Source organism: Rana temporaria, chromosome 1 (assembly GCF_905171775.1).
Source record: "Rana temporaria chromosome 1, aRanTem1.1, whole genome shotgun sequence".
NCBI classification, from domain to species: domain Eukaryota; kingdom Metazoa; phylum Chordata; class Amphibia; order Anura; family Ranidae; genus Rana; species Rana temporaria.
This window is the reverse complement of record NC_053489.1, coordinates 112,969,780-112,989,933: the sequence shown is the minus strand read 5'-3', so window position 1 is coordinate 112,989,933 and position 20,154 is coordinate 112,969,780. Positions and strand designations below refer to the sequence as shown.

Below are 20,154 nucleotides of genomic sequence, written 5' to 3'. Positions count from 1 at the left end.
GCTCCTTTGAAACATGATCTAAGAATGTCTGACATGTGGTGAAAAGGCTGATTTAAACCTATAATTGCAGTGCAATGCACGCAATTGCAGTTTGGTTGTACAACCATTGTAGATTTTAACCACTTAAGACCCAGACCAAAATGCAGCTAAAGGACCAGGCCAGGTTTTGCGATTCGGCACTGCGTCGCTTTAACAGACAATTGCGCGGTCGTGTGACGTGGCTCCCAAACAAAATTGGCGTCCTTTTTTTCTCACAAATAGAGCTTTCTTTCTATAGTTTTCTAGGTGGACCCATGGGATAGGATTAAGGCTTTCATGCCTTACCTGTGAACCAATATCTTTATGAATTATAAAATGTGTTGCAGTCCATTCCCTCAGCATGTTGGATTTTGAAAGGGAAGTCTGCTGTTCCATATACAGTACATCATAAAAGGGAAATCTCAGTCTTACAGTCCCTGTTAAATCTAAGTAAAATTTCGACATACACTGTTACATAGTTCCATAGAACATGAGGTTGAAAAAAGTCCATCAAGTCCAAACTATGTGTGTGATTATATTTCAGTATTACCTTGTATATCCCTGTATGTTGTGGTTGTTCAGGTGCTTATCTACTAGTTTCTTGAAATGATTGATGCCCCCCCCCTGCTGAGACCACCGCTTGTGGAAGGGAATTCCACATCCTTACCGCTCTTATAGTAAAGAACCCTCTATGTAGTTTAAGGTTAAACCTCTTTTCTTCTAATTTTAATGAATGGCCACGAGTCTTGTTAAACTACCTTCCGCAAAAAAGTTTTATACCTATTGTGGGGTCACCCATGGTATGGTATTTGCGAATTGATATATCCTCTCTCAAGCATCTCTTCTCCAGAGAGAATAAGTTCAGTGCTCACAACCTTTCCTTATAACTAATATTCTACAGACTCTTTATTAGCTTTGTTGCCCTTCTTTGTACTCACTCAATTTCCAGTACATCCTTCCTGAGGACTGGTTCCCAGAACTGGACAGCATACTCTAGGTGTGGTGAGGCCGTACCAGAGTCTTGTAGAGTGGGAGAATTATCATTTTATCTCTGGAGTTGATCCCCTTTTTAATGCATGCCGCTATTCTGTTTGGTTTGTTAGCAGCAGCTTGGCATTTCATGCCATTGCTGAGCCTATCATCTACTAGGAACGCCAGGTCCTTTTCCATCCTAGATTCCAACAGAGGTTCTCCCCCCAGTGTATAGATTGCATTCATACTTTTGCCAGCCAAATGCATTATTTTACATTTGCCATGTAGTTGCCCACACTATTAATGTTTTCAGATCTTTTTGCAAAGTTTCCACATCCCGCGGAGAAGGAAACCTTGCAAAAAGATCTGAACAAATTAACTTTGCTGAATAAATTTTATTTTTATCCAAAAAAACACATTTTTAGGTATTTAAGGAGCTTCATTCTGAAATCTCTGTTCCACACACATTTTTTTGACAGATACCGTACATTGAATTAAGGTACACTTCAAGTATTTAGAAAAATACTGTAAATAGCACATCCTGGTGAGTAAAAGTTTATGGACCAATAAATCAATATGGCAGTGCTTCCAAGTAACAACTTTTGGCTCTGTAAGGGTCAAGTAATACAGCACTACTGTATTACTTTTAATGCATCCAATACACATTCACTTTTGATACAAATAACTCACCTCAATGTGCAGGTCTTCTATCTGAAGGGTTCTGCTTGAGGTCATGAGGCGAGGAATTGGGCACTTTTGGTTACATTTGGCCAGGCTACATATGAAGAGTTAGCTTACATGTTCCTTATCTGGCATACTTATGCCTACTAATATCTCTACAAAGGGAATGAGAAATGTATGACTGTCTAAATATTCTGCATTTATTCCTGATCTAAGAGCACAGGACTGGAAATACTCTCTAGAAGCCCCCAAGCTGAAAATCTACCAGCTAACCTGGTATAAGTGATGCCTTTATCAAATAATAAAGTGACTATTCATGCCAACAGCAAATTTTTTTGAGTTAAAGGTTGAGCCATATGGTTCTGTAAAATGATTTGTTTTCAAACATTTATTGCTAAATATTCGCAATCTCCACCTGCCACCCATAATAACAGCATGGATAAAAATGCTAAATCACTTTCTTGACCTTAATTGATTTATACAAACTAAGGGGCAGATCCACAAAGCACTTACGCCGGCGTATCTCGAGATGCGCGGCGTAAGTGTAAATATGCGCCGGCGTATCTATGCGCCGTATCCCCAAAAAGAGATACGCCTGAAAACTTAGTTTTATCCGACCGACGTAATTTTTCTACACCGGCGCATCGTGGGCGCAAAAATACGCTGGACGCACCATTGTTTTGCTATGCAAATAGGCAAATGAGGGAGATATGGCGATCCACAAAAGTACGTTTGACCGGCGCAGGCTACGAGCTGTGCATATAAGCTGTACGTCCGGTCTAAAGTTACCCCTCATAAAAGCAGCTTTGCACCAGACGTGTGCAGGTCAGCTAAAGCAACACCGTTAAAGCCACACTACAGTAGGTGTTTGTGATATTGTGTTTTTAGCACGACAGCATCGCGCTGATTCTCGGCGACATGGTGCCGAGATCTCGCCGACATCTCGCACTCACTGGAATAGTGACAGCACATTCCAACGTGCGCGTCATAGAAGCGACGGGAGATCCGACTTGGATTCCCGCCAATTCTACACGTGTGCGGCGTTTGTTATGAATCCTGAGGGGGAAGTCCCCGCCGGATTTTAAATAAAAATTCGGCATGGGTTCCCCCCTCAGGAGCATACCGGGCCCTTAGGTCTGTTATGGGTTGTAAGGAGAGCCCCCCTACGCCGAAAAAAACGGCGTAGGGGGTCCCCCTACAATCCATACCAGACCTGTATCCAAAGCACGCTACCCGGCCGGCCAGGAAAGGAGTGGGGACGAGCGAGCGCCCCCCCCCCCTCCTGAGCCGTACCAGGCTGCATGCCCTCAACATGGGGGGGTTGGGTGCTCTGGGGCAGGGGGGCGCACTGCGGGGCACCCCCACCCCAGAGCACCCTGTCCCCATGTTGATGAGGACAGGGCCCCTTCCCGACAACCCTGGCCGTTGGTTGTCGGGGTATGCGGGCGGGAGGCTTATCGGAATCTGGGAGCCCCCTTTAATAAGGGGGCCCCCAGATACCGGCCCCCCACCCTAAGTGAATGGATATGGGGTACATCGTACCCCTACCCATTCACCTGGAGGAAAAATGTTAAAGTCAATAAACACAACACAAGAGTTTTTAAAATAATTTATTAGTCTGCTCCGGAGGCCGCCCCCTGTCTTCTTTAGCTCTGTTTACCAGGGGGGGCTTCTTCTTTGACGTCTTTGGGTGGGGGCCGCTCTTCGCCGCCGTCCGGTTCTCTTCCACCGCCGGGGGGGTCGCTTTTATAAAAGCGCCCACTCCTCGGCGGGTTTCCTCCGACGTCTTCGGCGGGGGGTGGTGTGCTTCTTCTTCCGCTATCCGGGGGGGTCTTCTTCGACTATCCGGGGGTCTTCTTCACTCTCCAGGGGTCTTCTGCTATGTTCGCCGCTCTCCGCTGTTGACTCGGCGCACCCCGGTTCTTCCTCCAGCTTTCCGATGCCCTCTCCTTCAGCGCTGAACGTCTATCTTCTTCTTCCGTGCTGTGACGTATTCTTCTTCTTCCGTGCTGTGACGTATTCTTCTTCTTCCGGGCTGTGACATCATCTTCTTCTCTTCTCCCGATGTTGACACGTCGCCTCTTCTCGCTGAAATGACCGTTGCGCGGCTTGCATCGGACCTATATAGGCCTCACAGTCCCATCATGCTCCGGTACCTACCCACGTGGGTAGGTATCACATGGGTAGGTACAGAGCATGATGGGACAAATACCTACTGTATTTATGCCCTAGGCGTATCTCACTAAATACGCCGGGCCTAGTTCCTATCTCACTGTTTACGCCGTGCCGAGTTCTGAGCATGTGCAGAGAGGCGCTGACCATAGTCAGCGTCATGCGCATGCGCAGTTCGGCCGGGGAGTAATTGTGAGAGTGTACTCGCGAACATGAACATGTACAAAGCATATCTAAACCAAGAACGGAAGAAAAAAAATGTGTGTGTATATATCTATATATCTATATATATTTGCCTCAGACCCTCTGACATGACCCAGTTAATAGGATGGAGACTAGTCAACAGCTTTGTGCCATTCTACCTTTCTCATTTAAATCCACAGCTAAATATACTTTTTTAAATAGTTTATTGAGCTCAAGTTTTAACAAATTTAGGAATGGGTGGATGCACTGTGAGGCAAGAAAAATCAAAATACATGTTATAGCTCCTATTAGGAGGCCCAGTCAATCCAGTGAAGTAAATCCAAAAGGGAGTGGAATCAATGAAGGAAGGAAAAGGAAGTGGAGTGTTTTATTTAATGATTTTTTTCTTTTATTGGAGAGTATAAAGCAACTAAAATGGAATGCCCGTGTGTATTATTTGCATATATTTTCTGTTTATTATTTGCATATATATGGAGAATGGTGGCTATTAACCCTCCTAACATTACAAAAAATGACATCTATTATGTTATGGCAGGATTTGTTTTCTACTTTGCAATGCTGTCCATTAGCTGTGCTCCTTCTCTATACATGCATAGATTTCTCCCATTCAGCCTAGGGCATCTTCCCTGCCAGCTGTATTCAGACAGTTGGCACCTGTGGCTGTCTGAATACAATAAATGTTATGCAGAGGCACAGGAATTCTAGTAAGTTACCAAGATTTACCCCTAGTGGTAAAGATATGTATTTAATACAATAACAAAAATATCGTAAGGGCAAAAGCATTTCAAATGATAAACACTACAATAATAACTATATATATATAAACAAGCAATGTGATATAGTAAGAGTAGTGTGGGTCCGTACACCAATCCTCAATTTTATTGTGCAAAATATATACACATATAATGAAATGTATATATAAACAATTCTGCTTAATAAACGATGTGCAAAAAATATATCTCCAATGTAAATAAAGTGCAATTGCAAGGTAAGTACAAATCAAACAAAATTGGAAAAATACATTATTAAAGTGCTTATATGATAATCCATATAATGTTTTTGAAGACACCTAAAATACCAACAGTGACAGCAAATCGAAAATAGTCCAGCAAAGTTCTATTTAGAATAGTGATGTGAAGTCCAAAAAAATGCTCTATATCCAAAATCCCACATGCTCCACCGCAGTGTGACACCCTCAGCACTCCTGCTAAAATGAACTCACCATATACTGTAGTTATGCTGGTAAGATTATAAGCCAGCAGACATGCCAGAATTACCTCCCAATAATCGCCGACTGCAACTCAATCTCCTCATAGGTATGTGGTCCCGCACTACTCTTACTATATCACATTAATGTATTCTTTGCATTAAAGAGGTTGTAAACCCAAGGAAAAAGAAACTGTAAGACAAAGGCATAATAAGCTAGTATGCATCGCATACTAGCTCATTATAAAATACTTTACTTAAAACGAAGCCGTGCAGTGGCACCCGCACACTGCTGAGACGGCTGACTTCTTCCCCAGTGTTTCTTCAGGCTTTGCAGGCTCCGGGAACTGTGAGTGGCCGGAGATGTGATGACATCACTCCCGCACATGCGTGCAGGAATCACCAGTTTACAGCACAGGGCTCTGAAGAAACGGTATGGACGGCCACACTGTTGTTTTTGGTTTAAGTCTGCATGTATGCCATCATAGGAGGGCGCTTCCTATGATTGTGCACAAGAGAGGAGTAACCAGGAGCACTGGTAGGGGACCCCAGAAGAGTAGGATTGATCTGCTGTGTGCAAAACTATTGCACAGGGCAGGTAAGTATAACATTTTTGTTATTAAAAAAAATGTTTTGCAATTGCAATAGAGTTAACAACCTTCTGAGTACTATCCAGATTTTCTTCTCCACATGTGCATGACTCCCTCTATTTTTGGCATAACTAAAATGCCAGATTGAAGAATTTTCACTGTCAACATAATAAAGTGAAAATAAAACTTTATATAATCTATATAAATATACTGCTTCCCCCTCCTCCTATCTATTCTGTATACTGCTGGTAAAAAAAAGTGTGTGCAAGGGCAGCACAGTGGTGTAGTGGTTAGCACTTTACCTAGTAGCAAAAGGGTCACTGGTTCAAATCCTGACCATGACACCATCTGCCTGGAGTTTGCATGTTCTCCCTGTGTCTGCATGGGTTTCCTCCAGGTACTCCGGTTTCCTCCCACAATCCAAAGACATATTGGTAGGTTAATTGGATTTGTCCAAAGTGGCGCAATGACTGCACCAACCAGCGAGACACTGGCTGCAAAAAGCGCCTTGAGGCAATTCAGTTCGCATCTGTAGCGCTATGCAAGTCATTCACAGCATCCTGACCAGTAAAAGGAGCTAGATTAAGAACATAAGAATTTCCCTGCTCACTATGGTCATACGCATCGAGGCCCACGGGTAATACTGCGTTTATCAGCATTGTATAATAATCCCTTTTTTTTTATTTACTGTGGTGCAGTCACATGATGCAGAAGCTCCTGGTCCTCTGTGTCATGGAGTGGCTACTGCAGGGGAGGGGAGGGAGCACCAGCAATAGATGGGCAATGGAAGCTAGCAGGGTGATGTCACGGCTCTTGGATTTCAGCCCCATTGTGGAGTGCTACATTTCAGTCATGTGATGCAGAAGCTTCTGTTGCCCAGTGTCATAGAGTGGCTGCTGTAGGGGAGAGGAGGGAGCACCAACAACAGATAGGCAACAGAAGCCAATGTGTGTTGGAATTCAGCTCCATTGTCAAGCACACCATGACATAGGGGTCTACTGTAATGAATCAGAAAGTGGGGGCCAGTCTACACTGAGAGAGAGTCATCTTATTTACCTGGCAGAGTGAAAATATACATAATTTAAAACCACTACAGTTGTGCAGCACATAGACAAGTGAGTGCATTTGGTTTTAGTGTTCAGTAAAAGGTTTAAAAGGGTTTTCCAATACAAGAGTTATTTTCTTATGTTGCCATGTTTTAGAGTGGAAGAGAAAAACTTCTAAGATCAGAACTGAGGATTAAAAGAAACAAGTGCTGGGAGACCTTTCTATAATATAAATAATAAAGGTTCTTCTGTTCTGGTGAGTTCTTCTTTTGCACAGGGTGTTGGGACTCACACTGATATTGGTTTTGAAACACATTGTGGTAAATAATAGTGATAATTTACAAGAACATACACAGTTTCTGTGTTGCACAGCAGTAGGGATTTGCAACCTATTACAGAGATGATAGATTATTGGACTGTTATATTATTCTATTATACATATGGTATGTTACAATTTCTTTGATTTGGTTACTTGTTTTTTATTATAGTGACGATTGTCGCTTTGTTGGCATAGTCAGTTCATTGACTGATCACACATTAGGTGCAGTATTGAGGAACTAAGGCCCCGTACAAACGACCGAACATGTCTGTTTCAGCAGACATGTTCGGTCGTGTGTACGGCCGATCGGACAGGATTTCAGCGTACATTTGCCCGCCAGACCGTTTTGAGTGGACAAATGTTTCTAAACTTGCTTAGAAACATGCCCGCTGGAATCCTGTCCGTCGGACATGTTCGGTCATCTGTACAGACTTACCTACATGTCCGAGCGGCCGCCATCCCTCACATACGTCGAATGACTTTGACGCATGCGTGGAAGCATTGACCTTTCAGCGTCGCGCACGTCGCCGCGTCATCGTCGTGCCGACGGCGCGAACACGTCACCGCGCTGTCTGTCCGCGCGGATTGTCTCTCATTTCTGTATGATGGTGTGTACAGCCATTATACAGAAATCTCCGGGCGGGCATGTCCGCTGAAAACGGTACGGCGGACCGTTTTCAGCGGACATGTTTGCCCGTGTGTACAAGGCCTAAGAGTTTTGAAAATGTTGTCATACACATATTTTTATTAGAAGTGTGCATCATTAATATATGCATTTATATACTGTATATATTGTATATATGTATGCCTTTATACAGCTGCACTCAGTTACTAAACATACTAAACATACTAAATATAGCAATCTGCTCCCTGTTCAAAACTGTTGATCATAATGTCTGCCTATAAGACTAGAATTATATTTTTTTCCTCTCCCATTGTAACTATCTTATGCCATTCCCCTCCTACTACATTCAACCAGATACCCATGGTATCACATGTAAAAAATGTATTGTCAAGGCTACGCAAACTACCCTACCACCAGGCAGAGACTTTGAAATAGACAATTTACTTACTTTGTGTCAGTTAACCTAGAACTTGAAGAGTAAAGCCCGATACCCACATACCAAAAGATGGCCAGTGCATGTGTACATTGTACCCCTGTCTACTTAATAGAAGGCAGTTTAAAGTGGTTTTTAACCCACTTCTATTTCATCATCCCATCCGCTTTGCACCATTATAAGAAGTTTCCCTGTGCCTTTGTTCTATAAAAAAAAACTGCACAATTCTACCTGTACGAGCTCCGCTCCGGGCGCTCAGCTGATTCATCTCCTCTGTTCCGTCAACCGGGGAGGATATGGAAAGACTAGAGACAGAGCGCCAAGCCGCTGACAAACAGCTGAGTGGCAGGAGTGGAGCTCATACAGGTAGAATCGTGCAGTATTTTTACAGAACACAGGTAAAGGGAAACTTCTTATAATGGTGCAGAGACGATAGGAAGATGTAATAGAAGATATGAGAGCAGTTAGAGCAGCAGGAGGGGGGGGCATGCACCTTGTACAAACAGAGAGGGGAGGGGGAGGAGGAGTAGGACACAGGAGTCAGAAGACAGATAGCAGGCAACGGATGACAGAGGCAAGCAAACGGATCATGATGTCAGGGCTCAGCAGCCATGATTATCGTGGTCTGTTTGCAGAGGGGTGGGCATAGCTAGGCAGGATTACCAAGGTATTTCAGGTGATACAGGGGTCCAAATGACACAGCACAAGCACTGTGCTGTATAACATGCTTTAACAGAACAGGATCTGTATTTTTGGGGGTAACAAACTCGTTACCAGCCACCTTCTGTTCAATGGTCTTGCTGGAAAATCATTGTGTTATTTTTTTAAGTTCAACTTGGTTGAACCTGGTTGAACCTGAATGTGTATACCCAACTTAACTGTATGCAAGATATAAAGGAAGCCAATGATGGAGTAAGGCCACATTGTTAAATGTGTTGTGCTCAGTTGTTAAATGAAGCAGAAAGATGAGGATTTCATTTTTTTGTGATTATAGCATTGTATTTTAATTTGTATTTTACTTAGGTGCAGCCATATCATTTTCTGAGAGCAGCAGCAGTATTTCTAACATATAAACTGTATGTGGAAAGATGTTGCACCATGGCACCTTGGGTCACTTAGAAAGAAAATTCAAAATAGCCCTATTGATTTGTGGTGGTAGTTCCCCTAAGAAGAACTACCTGCTTCTAATTCAGGCAAGCATCATTACTACTGCCACTTTAGGAACCTGTCGCTATGGCAGAAACAAATTCTTAAAGGAATTATCACCAGTTCTTATATTAGGAAACCAGCAGTAATTATGAACAACTCTGAGTAGGCATATAGGAGGTACACAATTACTCAGAGCAGGCCGTGCCTGTGCATGGAAGCTGTCATGTATGTGACAGCTTCCTGAACAGGATTGAATTCATGACCCAATTTAGCTGTTGAATGTGAGATTTCCTGGCCAAAAGCTAAATGTAAGTAAGCAAAATGGATGGTGTTACTTAAATATGGCAATGCCCATATTTAGGAAATTACTTGTTACTGGGTGGGTGGAGCCTGATGGGAAGCTAAGATTAGTTCCCCATTGGGTCCGATTGACAATGCACAGCAGTAGGTGGATTTAAAAGTCACTATTGGACTGGATAGCAGCTATGGATTAGCCCACTACAGTGTACTGTCAATCCATTCTGTAATCAAGTAATCCAAGTCCGAAGGGGAACTTGTCTCTCAGTTCCCCATCAGGCTCTGCCCACCCCAGTACAAAACTCCTCAACTATGTGCCACACAAAAAACAATCTATACCATGAAAGGGTTAATTTGTTTTGCTTGCCTCTCAGACAAAATGCTCCTAGTCCTCCTCTTTTGGCAAGGTACTTTTACCCCTTTCTTAATTAGGGAATTCCTGTAAGCAAAATAAATATATCATACATAATATGATCCAATTTACTTTTATTAGGATGTTCTGGACCACTGGGTATGGAAGGAGGGATCATCTCAAACCAACAAGTAACAGCATCTTCAACTCACAGAGCTCTTTTTGGATTACAAAAATGGTACCCATATTTTGCCCGACTGAATAAGAAAGGACTTGTCAATGCCTGGACATCTGCAGAAAACGACAGGTGGCCATGGATTCAGGTAAACACTATCTATTGTTTTTCTTTGCAGCTGAGTGTTAAAGCCCTTTGTTGCTTTCTTTAAGAAGTATAACCAATGTAATATTAACAAATGTAATATTTTAATGGAAGGTAACCGTGCAATTTTAGTAAACAAGTATTTTTATATTGCCAGTCAAATTGACTGGCAATATAAAAAAAATTGGCTGCTTTGTTCTGTTTGTAAACAAAGCTGAGTGGGGATTCCATTCATTTATGCCAGACACTTATCCTACACGAGGATCTGCTATAGATGCTAATGGAGGACACCCACAATAAACAAAAATTGAAGTTCAACCCTCACTCATACCAGGCCATGCTGGTCTGATGTGGATTTTAAGGGGAAGCCACACAAAAATCATGAAAAAAAATAACAAACATGTAGTGCCCCCCCCAAAAAACATACAGGACCCTTACCTTAGCATGCAGCCTGGCTGGCCAGGAAAGAGGGAGTATGAGCATGCAAACTCCCCCCCCCCCCAACCATACCAGGTCCCTCAATATAGGGGGGTAATTTGTCAGGGAAGACCCCCCTGGCAAAGCATGTTGTTACCATGTTAATGAGGACAAGGGCCTCTTCCCCACAACCCTGGCCCAGTGGTTGTGATATAAGTTCCCGTTGATGTCATTAACCAAATTGACTGAAAGAACAGGCAATAGAAAGTGCTGCAGCTGGGTAGAGTTCAGCTTTAAAAAAGCATCTTCCAGTTGCTAAGTAATAATTGCATCCACCCTTCAGCATCCTTAACAACCATTGACAGAGGGAAGCTGTCATGTAAAATAGCAAAAATAATACAGCTATTAATTAGGTTGTTCAGCTCCCACTAAACAGATAAATGTGCAGGCGTTCATACAAATGCTTAAACATCCAAGGTGGACCTCAAGCTCATCCCTAATTATCATTAACATTTGTATTGTTAACTTTGTTTTCCATAAGCAATGTGTTTTTTGAGAAATGCAAAATGTACAAATTAAAAAACTGAATAAAAGATAATGAGCAAGTAGGATTAGGATTACGGATCAACTTCAGCAAAACCATAGTTTTAGTTTTCAGTAGGGTAGAGAAAAGCTAAGATTCGCTCTTATACAGTAGCTGTACTGAGAAGCCACACTTTTTTCCTTGTGACACCAGGGCAAGCGATGGAAGAAATAGGCTCACCCTGGAAAAAGGGAAGGGGCAGAGGTCCTTATATTTCCCTGTTATATACAGATTATTTTTTTTTTATTATGCTTTCTGTATCTTCATTGGATAGTTTGTTTTATTAGTCTCTTACGGTAAGACAAAATCTCTGGAATGTAGACACTAAAGCCCTGTACACACGGCCCAGAATCTCGTCAGGAAAAAAACGTTGTTTTTCCTGACTAGATTCTTGGCAAGATTCTCTTGCCGGCCGATTGTACACATACTCCATTCAAAAGAACCGCCGTTCTTTTGAATGACACAAATGCGGTGACGTCATTGAGTACGACGAGCATGCGCTCGTCACATTCAATGCCGTCGCCGAGATCTTGCTTCACCCTACCTATTCCTTGGAAGCTACCGTGCATGCGTCAAAGTCATTTCAAGCATGCACATGTTTCCATGGACAGGTAAGTATACACACGCTCGGGTTTCTCGGCAGAGAATCTCACGACAAGAAAATAGAGAACAGGTTCTCTAATTTTCTCATAGAGATTCTGGGCAGTTTTCTTGACGAGAAACCTCAAAGCCTTGTACACACGCAAGGTTTACTCGGCAAGAAAGTTCTGCCAGCAGCTTTCTTGCCAAGAAAAACGTGTGTGTGTGTACGAGGATTTAGAACAATAACACTTGACAAATATATCTCCTCTTTTCATTCTATTCAAAAGAAAAATAAACATTTGCTGAATTTGGATTTTGAGTGTATGTAAACCATAAGAGTGACCTTTTCTTATTTGCCATCTTTTGGTCTATTAAAGTGATTGTAAAGGCTAATATATATATATATATATACATATATATATATATATATATATATATATATACATTACAGACCAAAAGTTTGGACACACCTTCTCATTCAAAGAGTTTTCTTTATTTTCATGATTATGAAAATTGTAGATTCACACTGAAGGCATCAAAACTATGAATTACCACATGTGGAATTATACATAACAAAAAAGTGTGAAACAACTGAAAATATATTTCATATTCTAGGTTCTTCAAAGTAGCCACCTTTTGCTTTGATTACTGCTTTGCACACTCTTGGCATTCTCTTGATGAGCTTCAAGAGGTAGCACCCCATCACTCTCCTTCTTGGTCAAATAGCCCTTACACAGCCTGGAGGTGTGTTTGGGGTCATTGTCCTGTTGAAAAATAAATGATGGTCCAACTAAACGCAAATCGGATGGAAAAGCATGCCACTGAAAGATGCTGTGGTAGCCATGCTGGTTCAGTATGCCTTCAATGTTGAATAAATCCCCAACAGTGTCACCAGCAAAGCACCCCCACACCATCACACCTCCTCCTCCATGCTTCACAGTGGGAACCAGGCATGTAGAGTCCATCCGTTCACCTTTTCTGCGTCGCACAAAGACACGGGGGTTGGAACCAAAGATCTCAAGTTTGGACTCATCAGACCAAAGCACAGATTTCCACTGGTCTAATGTCCATTCCTTGTGTTCTTTAGCCCAAACAAGTCTCTTCTGCTAGTTGCCTTTCTTTAGCAGTGGTTTCCTAGCAGATATTCTACCATGAAGTCCTGATTCACACAGTCTCCTCTTAACAGTTCTAGAGAAGTGTCTGCTGCAAAAGGTGGCTACTTTGAAGAACCTAGAATATGAAATATATTTTCAGTTGTTTCACACTTTTTTGTTATGTTAAATTCCACATGTGTTAATTCATAGTTTTGATGCCTTCAGTGTGAATCTACAATTTTCATAGTCAAGAAAATAAAAAAAAACTCTTTGAATGAGAAGGTGTGTCCAAACTTTTGGTCTGTACTGTGTGTATATATATATATATATATATATATATATATATATATATATATATATATATATATATATATATATATATATATATATATATTTAAATAACAAGCATGTTATACTTACCTGCTCTGTGCAATGACTGCACAGAGTGGTCATTTAACTCTTCTGCTGGGGTGCTCCACCAGTGATCTTGCTTTAAAATTCAACCGATGGACGTCTAACCGATCGGTCAAAACCGACGGTTAGTATGCAAAAGCACCGGTTAAAAGCCTGCGCATGCTCAGAATCAAGTCAACTCATGCTTGAAAGCATTGAACTTCATTTTTCTTAGCACGTCGTTGTGTTTTACGTCACCGCGTTGGACTCAGTCGTTTTTTTAACTAATGGTGTGTAGGCACATCAGACCATCAGTCAGCTTCATTGGTTAACCGATGAGAACAGTCCTTAGGACCGTTCTCATCGGATGGACTGATCGTGTGTACAGGGCTTTAGAAGGGAAATCGAAGGAAAAGATAAGTGAACCAACAATGCACTAGCTTAAAGGAACCTATTTAGAAAATTAAAAAACAAACCTTTACAACCCCTTTAAGGATGTAAGCAAAGAAGATTAACAAACAATAATCAATGGTGACAGGATTGGTAATTGCTCTTTTTACAATAAGGTACATAGACAAATGAGAGGTTAAGGGGTACAGGAGTGGGGAACATATGAGTGATGATGCAATATGCAACATTGTAGTATACAATAAACCATAACTGTAGATAAGGAAAGCCTATGTGGGATACCTAAGAAAGGCTGTCCCCTGTCTTAAAAGGTTGGGTTAGAATTATTACATACTTGCTGTGTAGACCAAATAATTCAGCCACTGGTGCCATTGCTTCCAGAAAAATGCATTTTTGCCATTTTTAATAGCGAGTTTCGCCAGGAGTTGTATAATTGTCTTAATTACCAGGTGGCAATAAAATAAGAAAGGCTGAAAAGAGAAAACAAATTAAGTCACCACATGTAAAGAATGCTAAGCTGTAGCTTGCTTGTTCTTAGGCTTAGCAACTTCAAGGTAACTTCCTTATGTAATCTATAGTATATTGACAATCAGTAAGCATGCATTGATACATGTGTATTAGGCCAACTGTTCATTAAAATTGTATGAGATACTGGTTAATAGGGCAGTATATCCTTTTGATCTCAAGGGCTGACATTTGCAACTGCAGACCATGTTTGGTTGATTAGCATATACCTAGCTGATCACAGTGTACAAAAATCTCCTTTTCATTTTACTGGCTTAATGATGTTTTGGCCATTAATTATTTATGTAATATTGATTGTCTTTGATTATGCATAATATGATGGTCATTACAGAGTGTGTTACAGAATGGTGTATATACACTTTTGGAGAGGGAGGATTAACCATTGACCTGTGTTGTTAGAAATAGGTGTGAATGAAAGACGTTTTTGAAGTAAGTTTGTGGTATATCTTTAGATTTATCCAAGTCACTGTTGAACCTCTTGATCATTAAACATATGAGTTTAGCCTTTACTAGGAATATGGAATATTATAATTGATCAAGGCAGTAGACATGTACAGTAGTTGTTTGAAAATTGGAGTAGGAAGAACATCAAGAATCCACAAGGTGGGCACACATTGCACCTAGTTTTCTTCATACTGTATGCCAGTATGTAACAGAGAGGCGATAAGGGCGGTCTGGTGGAGGTGGATAGCTGGTCATGGGGATGGTAGTGATGAGATGGCAATTCTGGCAGCACTTTGGTTAGATTTGGTTAGATTCTGAAGATATAGAAAAGGAAAAGAAAGGCGTCTCTATGTGCAGTATGCAAAATTTAACAAAGTGCACAAAGGGTTAAAAGCACTTACAAGATCGTTGAGTGTTAAAAGACATGATAAAATCAGGAGTCATCATCTGTGGCAAGCGTCCAGCAACTGTAAAGAGTTCTTATATGTAAGAGGTCTGACAAAAGAGCCGCACATGCTCCAAAACGCATTACTGCCCCCTTCTTCCCACTGACATCATCAGCCTTATGTGTCCCGCAGTGAACCCGGAACACAGGCTTCCCTGCTGCATCCTCTCTCCAACACGTATTAGAACTCTTTACAGCTGGACGGCTCTACACTGCTCTCTACCACCATGCTGAGGATGGACACATGCCACAGATGAGGACTCCTGATTTGATCATGTCTTTTAACACTCAACGATCTTGCAAGTGCATTTAACTCTTTGTGCACTTTAAAAAAATTGCATAGTGCACTTAGAGGCACCTTTCTTTTCCTTTTCTGTATGCCAGTATGTGTCTAGAAGAGGTTGGTATTGTGTTCCTTCTTTATAGAGAGACCAGATAATTCTCCTGCTTCTGATGAGAGCTGCTGAATTTTGGCAAATAAGAGCACATGAAGCAAGTGTCAAGCACATTGGTGAACATGAGACCTGACCACCATGCTATCCCAAAATTCCTATAATTTGTCTCCTGTTTTATTTAATAGCTTAAATAATATCATAGACCCTTTCAGCTGCTTATTCAAAGCATGCCGTTTAGATCAGTATGTTTCAATTATGTCTTCCTTTTATCTTGAAAATGTCTGCCAATGTATCTCTGATAACTATATCTGTAATCTAAGACTTCTTTTTGATCATTCCTTCTAAGCGTCTCATACACATATGTCTGGCTGTTTAATTGGCAGTGTATCAACTAAATCTTAGCTCATTGTTATCTCTCCTCTTCTTTCCGTCTTTCCACCTACATTTACCCCTGTTCTGAGCCTTCTCTGGAATGTATCTCTTCCTGATTTAAGGAACTGCTGACACGCTATCTATTCATTCTGTCTAACTGCATTTCAGACGCTTCCTAATTGATGTGTCTTTCAACTGTCTGTCTGTACAGGTATTGTGCAGAGATAATGTGACCTCCCTGATAAAATTCTACTTTCTTTGCACATGGGTGGACCCGATGTATTTTTGAACACATCTCTGGGATTTCTGAGGTAAATAGTCTCAGACCCTGTACACACTATCAGTCCAAACTGATGAAAACAGACTGAAGTTCAGTTTCATCGGTTCACCGATGAAGCAGACTGATGGTCTGATGTGCGTACACACCATCAGTTCAAAAACCGATCGAGTCCAACGCAGTGATGTAAAACACAACGACGTGTTGAAAAAACGAAGTTCAATGCTTCCAAGCATGCGTCGACTTGATTCTGAGCATGCGGGGGTTTTGAACCGATGCTTTTGCATACTAACCATCGGTCAGGCGTCCATTAGTCTGATTCTAAAGCAAGTTCTAAAACTTTGGTCTGAAGGACAAAAGTCAGATGGGGCATACACACGGTAGGCTTGGACTGATGAAACTGAACTTCAGTTTGTTTTCATCAGTTTGGACTGATCGTGTGTACAAGGCCTCACAGAAATTGTACAGCTGACACAAAATTGTATATTAAAATTCTAACTTTTTTCTGTTTAACCCAGCCTACAGTAGATAGTTTGGTCATATTGGTCACGTTTTCAATATGACCAACCTTCTAGCTAGGTAGAGCCAAGAAGGATAAACTTTGTTTTTTTTTATATAAAATTTGAAGTTGGTTGTACATTTTCTGAGAGGCTTACACCTTGAAAACCTCAGAGCTGTTAACCAACCTAAAGGTTGGATGTGGCTATTTTCATACACATGGAATGTAATGATTTATGTTTCCTGGTAAACCTGTGGCACTAGATTTCACAAATTGAACTAAACAGAGATACCCGTAATCCTCCATTGTTGCTATCCTTTGAGCCCTTTCTTTACAAGGTGCGCTCCAACCCAAATATAACAGGCTTAAGAGTAGGTGACTTTCTCTTTACCTTTTACAGCTCCACATATCTCTAAAGCCCTGTACACACGGCCAGGATTCTCGTCAGGAAAAAAACACTGTTTTTCCTGACGAGATTCCTGGCAAGATTCTCTTGCTGGCCGAGTGTACACACCTAATGCCGCGTACACACCATCGTTTTCTGCGATGGAAAAATGCGACGCTTTATGTGCTTTAAAAAAACGTCATTTTTCAAACTTCAATTTGAACAACGACGTAGCATACACACCATCGCTTTTTCACAACGCTCTAGCACAGCGCAGTTCCGTCAATCACGCACGACGTCACTATAAAGGGTCGTTTCCATGCGGAAGACGGCCTCTTTTGCTGATATCGTGTTGCTGCGTGTTAGTAAAAGTTTGGTGAGATACGATTCGTGATTTTCAGTGACTGTGCTTTAAATTTCGTTTTCTTGTCTATAAGCTGAAAAACACCTTAACGAATGTGCTGATTCCATTCTGAACAGTCGTTTTACATGAATGAGCGCTGCCGTCTCCTAACTTGCTTCTGAGCATGCGCGGGCTTAAATCGACGTTTTTACGTACACACGGTCAATGTTTAGAACACAGAAAACGACGTCGGCCAAAAACGACACATAAAATTGAAGCATGCTTCAATTTTTTTCTGTCGTTTTTTAGAAGACATAAAACGACGTTTTTGCCCACACACGGTCAATTAAATTGACGTTTTTGAAAATGACGTTTTTTTCCATCGCAGAAAACGATGGTGTGTACGCGGCATAAGATTTAAAAGAACCGCCGTTCTTTTTAATGGCACGAACACGGTGAAATCATCGACTACAACAAGCATGTGCTCGTCACATTCGATGCCGTCGCCGCTATCTTGCTTCACCCTACCTATGCCTTTAAAGTTGCCGTGCATGCATCAAAGTTATTTAGAGCATGCACGGGTTTCCATGGAGACAGGTAAGTATACACACGCTCGGGTTTCTCAGCAGGTTCTCTATTTTTCTCGTTGAGATTCTGGGCAGTTTTCTTGACGAGAAACCACAAAGCTTCGTACACACGCACGGGTCACACAGCAAGAAAGCTCTGCCAGCAGTTTTTTTCTTGTTGTTGCTGGCGGAGAAAAGCGTGCGTGTGTACGAGGCTTCAGTCTAACCTCATGAAGTAAATTGAGACCTACAGTGAACTTGTTTCCCTCAAAATGAACTTTAAAAATTAAAAGTTGCTTTGCCCCCAATGATGGTTTGCATCCTTACATCCAACTTTCATTTTCACTGGGCATTCAAATACCTCAGCACCTTAATTTCTGTGTACTTAAAGCGGGGGTTCACCCAAAAATCAACTTTCTGTCACTAGATCCAGCATACTGCTGACATCTGCAGTATGCTGGATTTTTTATTTTTTTTTGTACTTATCATTTTAATGGTCTTTCTTCTCCGGCACCGAGCGGCGTATCCTTCCGGGTATAGGTGTTCCTAAATCAAGCGCAGTTGATTGACGGGCTTGGATAGCGCGTCACACCTTCCGAAAATAGCCGACGTGACTCTCGGCAATTTACGGCGCCTGCGCAGTCAGCTCTACATGGCAGGCGCAGGCGCCTTATAGCGCCGTAAGCAGCCGAGAGTCATGTCGGCTATTTCCGGATGGCGTGACGCGCTATCCAAGCCCGTCAATCAACTGCGCTTGATTTAGGAACGCCTACTCCCCGAAGGATTCCCCGCTCTGAGCCGGAGAAGAAACACCGCTAAAACGATAAGTACAAAAAAAATAAAAAAATACAGCATACTGCAGATGTCAGCAGTATGCTGGATCTAGTGACAGAAAGTTGATTTTTGGGTGAACCTCCGCTTTAAGAGACACCTTCTCTTAATTTCACTCCCCTACTGCAGAAGTTGTGAACCTTGCTACAGAAATGGGACAAAGGTTGGTTTTCCTGGTTTGTTCATCGTAATACAGTATTCTCAAGATGGCTATACTTCTTAAATTTTTGTACCTATTGTCAACTCTACCCATTCATATCCCAACCTCTTTCCTCAAATCTATTCACTCTTTACTGTTATATTATATATATATATATAATATTTAAATATTTGTAGGTGAATAAACATTCCACACTTAAACGCCAACTGGGGACCCGTCTGAAAACTTAGGGAGGCAATGCACTCCCAGACATCATGATATACCATGATGCATGCCACTTAGTGAGATTACTTGATTGGAGCAGGCACAAAAATATGAAAATGTGAGTTACCCTGGAACAAGCCTTCTCACATTTTCCCTTCTATAGATTATAGTGGTGCCTGCCTGACCTACCATCTCACCATCCAACCTCATCCACTACTGGGTCCTTCCAGTAAGTGTTCTGAGCATTATTTTTTAAAATATGGTATATCCTTGATGCACTTCCCTCTTTACCCTATACTGGGTAATCCAGCATTCCTAGCTTTCCTCTGTGGGACCATTCTACAATCTTCTTACGGAAAATATCAACCAACAGTCAGTGGCCTACCCTGGTCATTCACACCTTGACCACAGGCCCTTTTAAATTGATAACTTGGAAGACCTTCCATTTAAGGCACTTTATAGCTTCCTTACCTCCCCCTGTATCTTTTCTAAAACCAATTGCATACTTTAAGGCCCCGTACACACGTCCGAGAAACTCGACAGGCAAAACACATCGTTTTGCTCGTCGAGTTCCTTGTGAAGCCGCCGAGGATCTCGGCGAGCCGAAATTTCCCATTGAACAACGAGGAAATAGAGAACATGTTCTCTATTTGACCCGACGAGATTCTCGTTGGCTTCCTCGGCCAAAAGTGTACACACGACCGGGTTTCTTGGCAGAATACAGCTCCGATCGAGGTTTCTGACTGAATTCTGCCGAGAAACTCGGTCGTGTGTACGGGGCCTGAGACCATACGATCTGATATGGGTCCACTCACACACTTCCTCTCCAAGGTCTACACTCTTCTCTA

At 41.8% G+C, this 20,154-nt stretch overlaps 1 protein-coding gene across 1 annotated transcript in view; it reads left to right on the top strand.

The window, feature by feature from the left end:
• EDIL3 (EGF like repeats and discoidin domains 3) overlaps nucleotides 1–20,154 on the top strand; it is an 862,525-nt gene that overhangs the window by 528,169 nt on the left and 314,202 nt on the right. Inside the window, exon 6 of the mRNA XM_040341735.1 lies at nucleotides 10,206–10,387. Within this exon, the coding sequence (XP_040197669.1) occupies nucleotides 10,206–10,387 (182 nt within the window). The remainder of the gene's footprint in view (nucleotides 1–10,205; nucleotides 10,388–20,154) is intronic.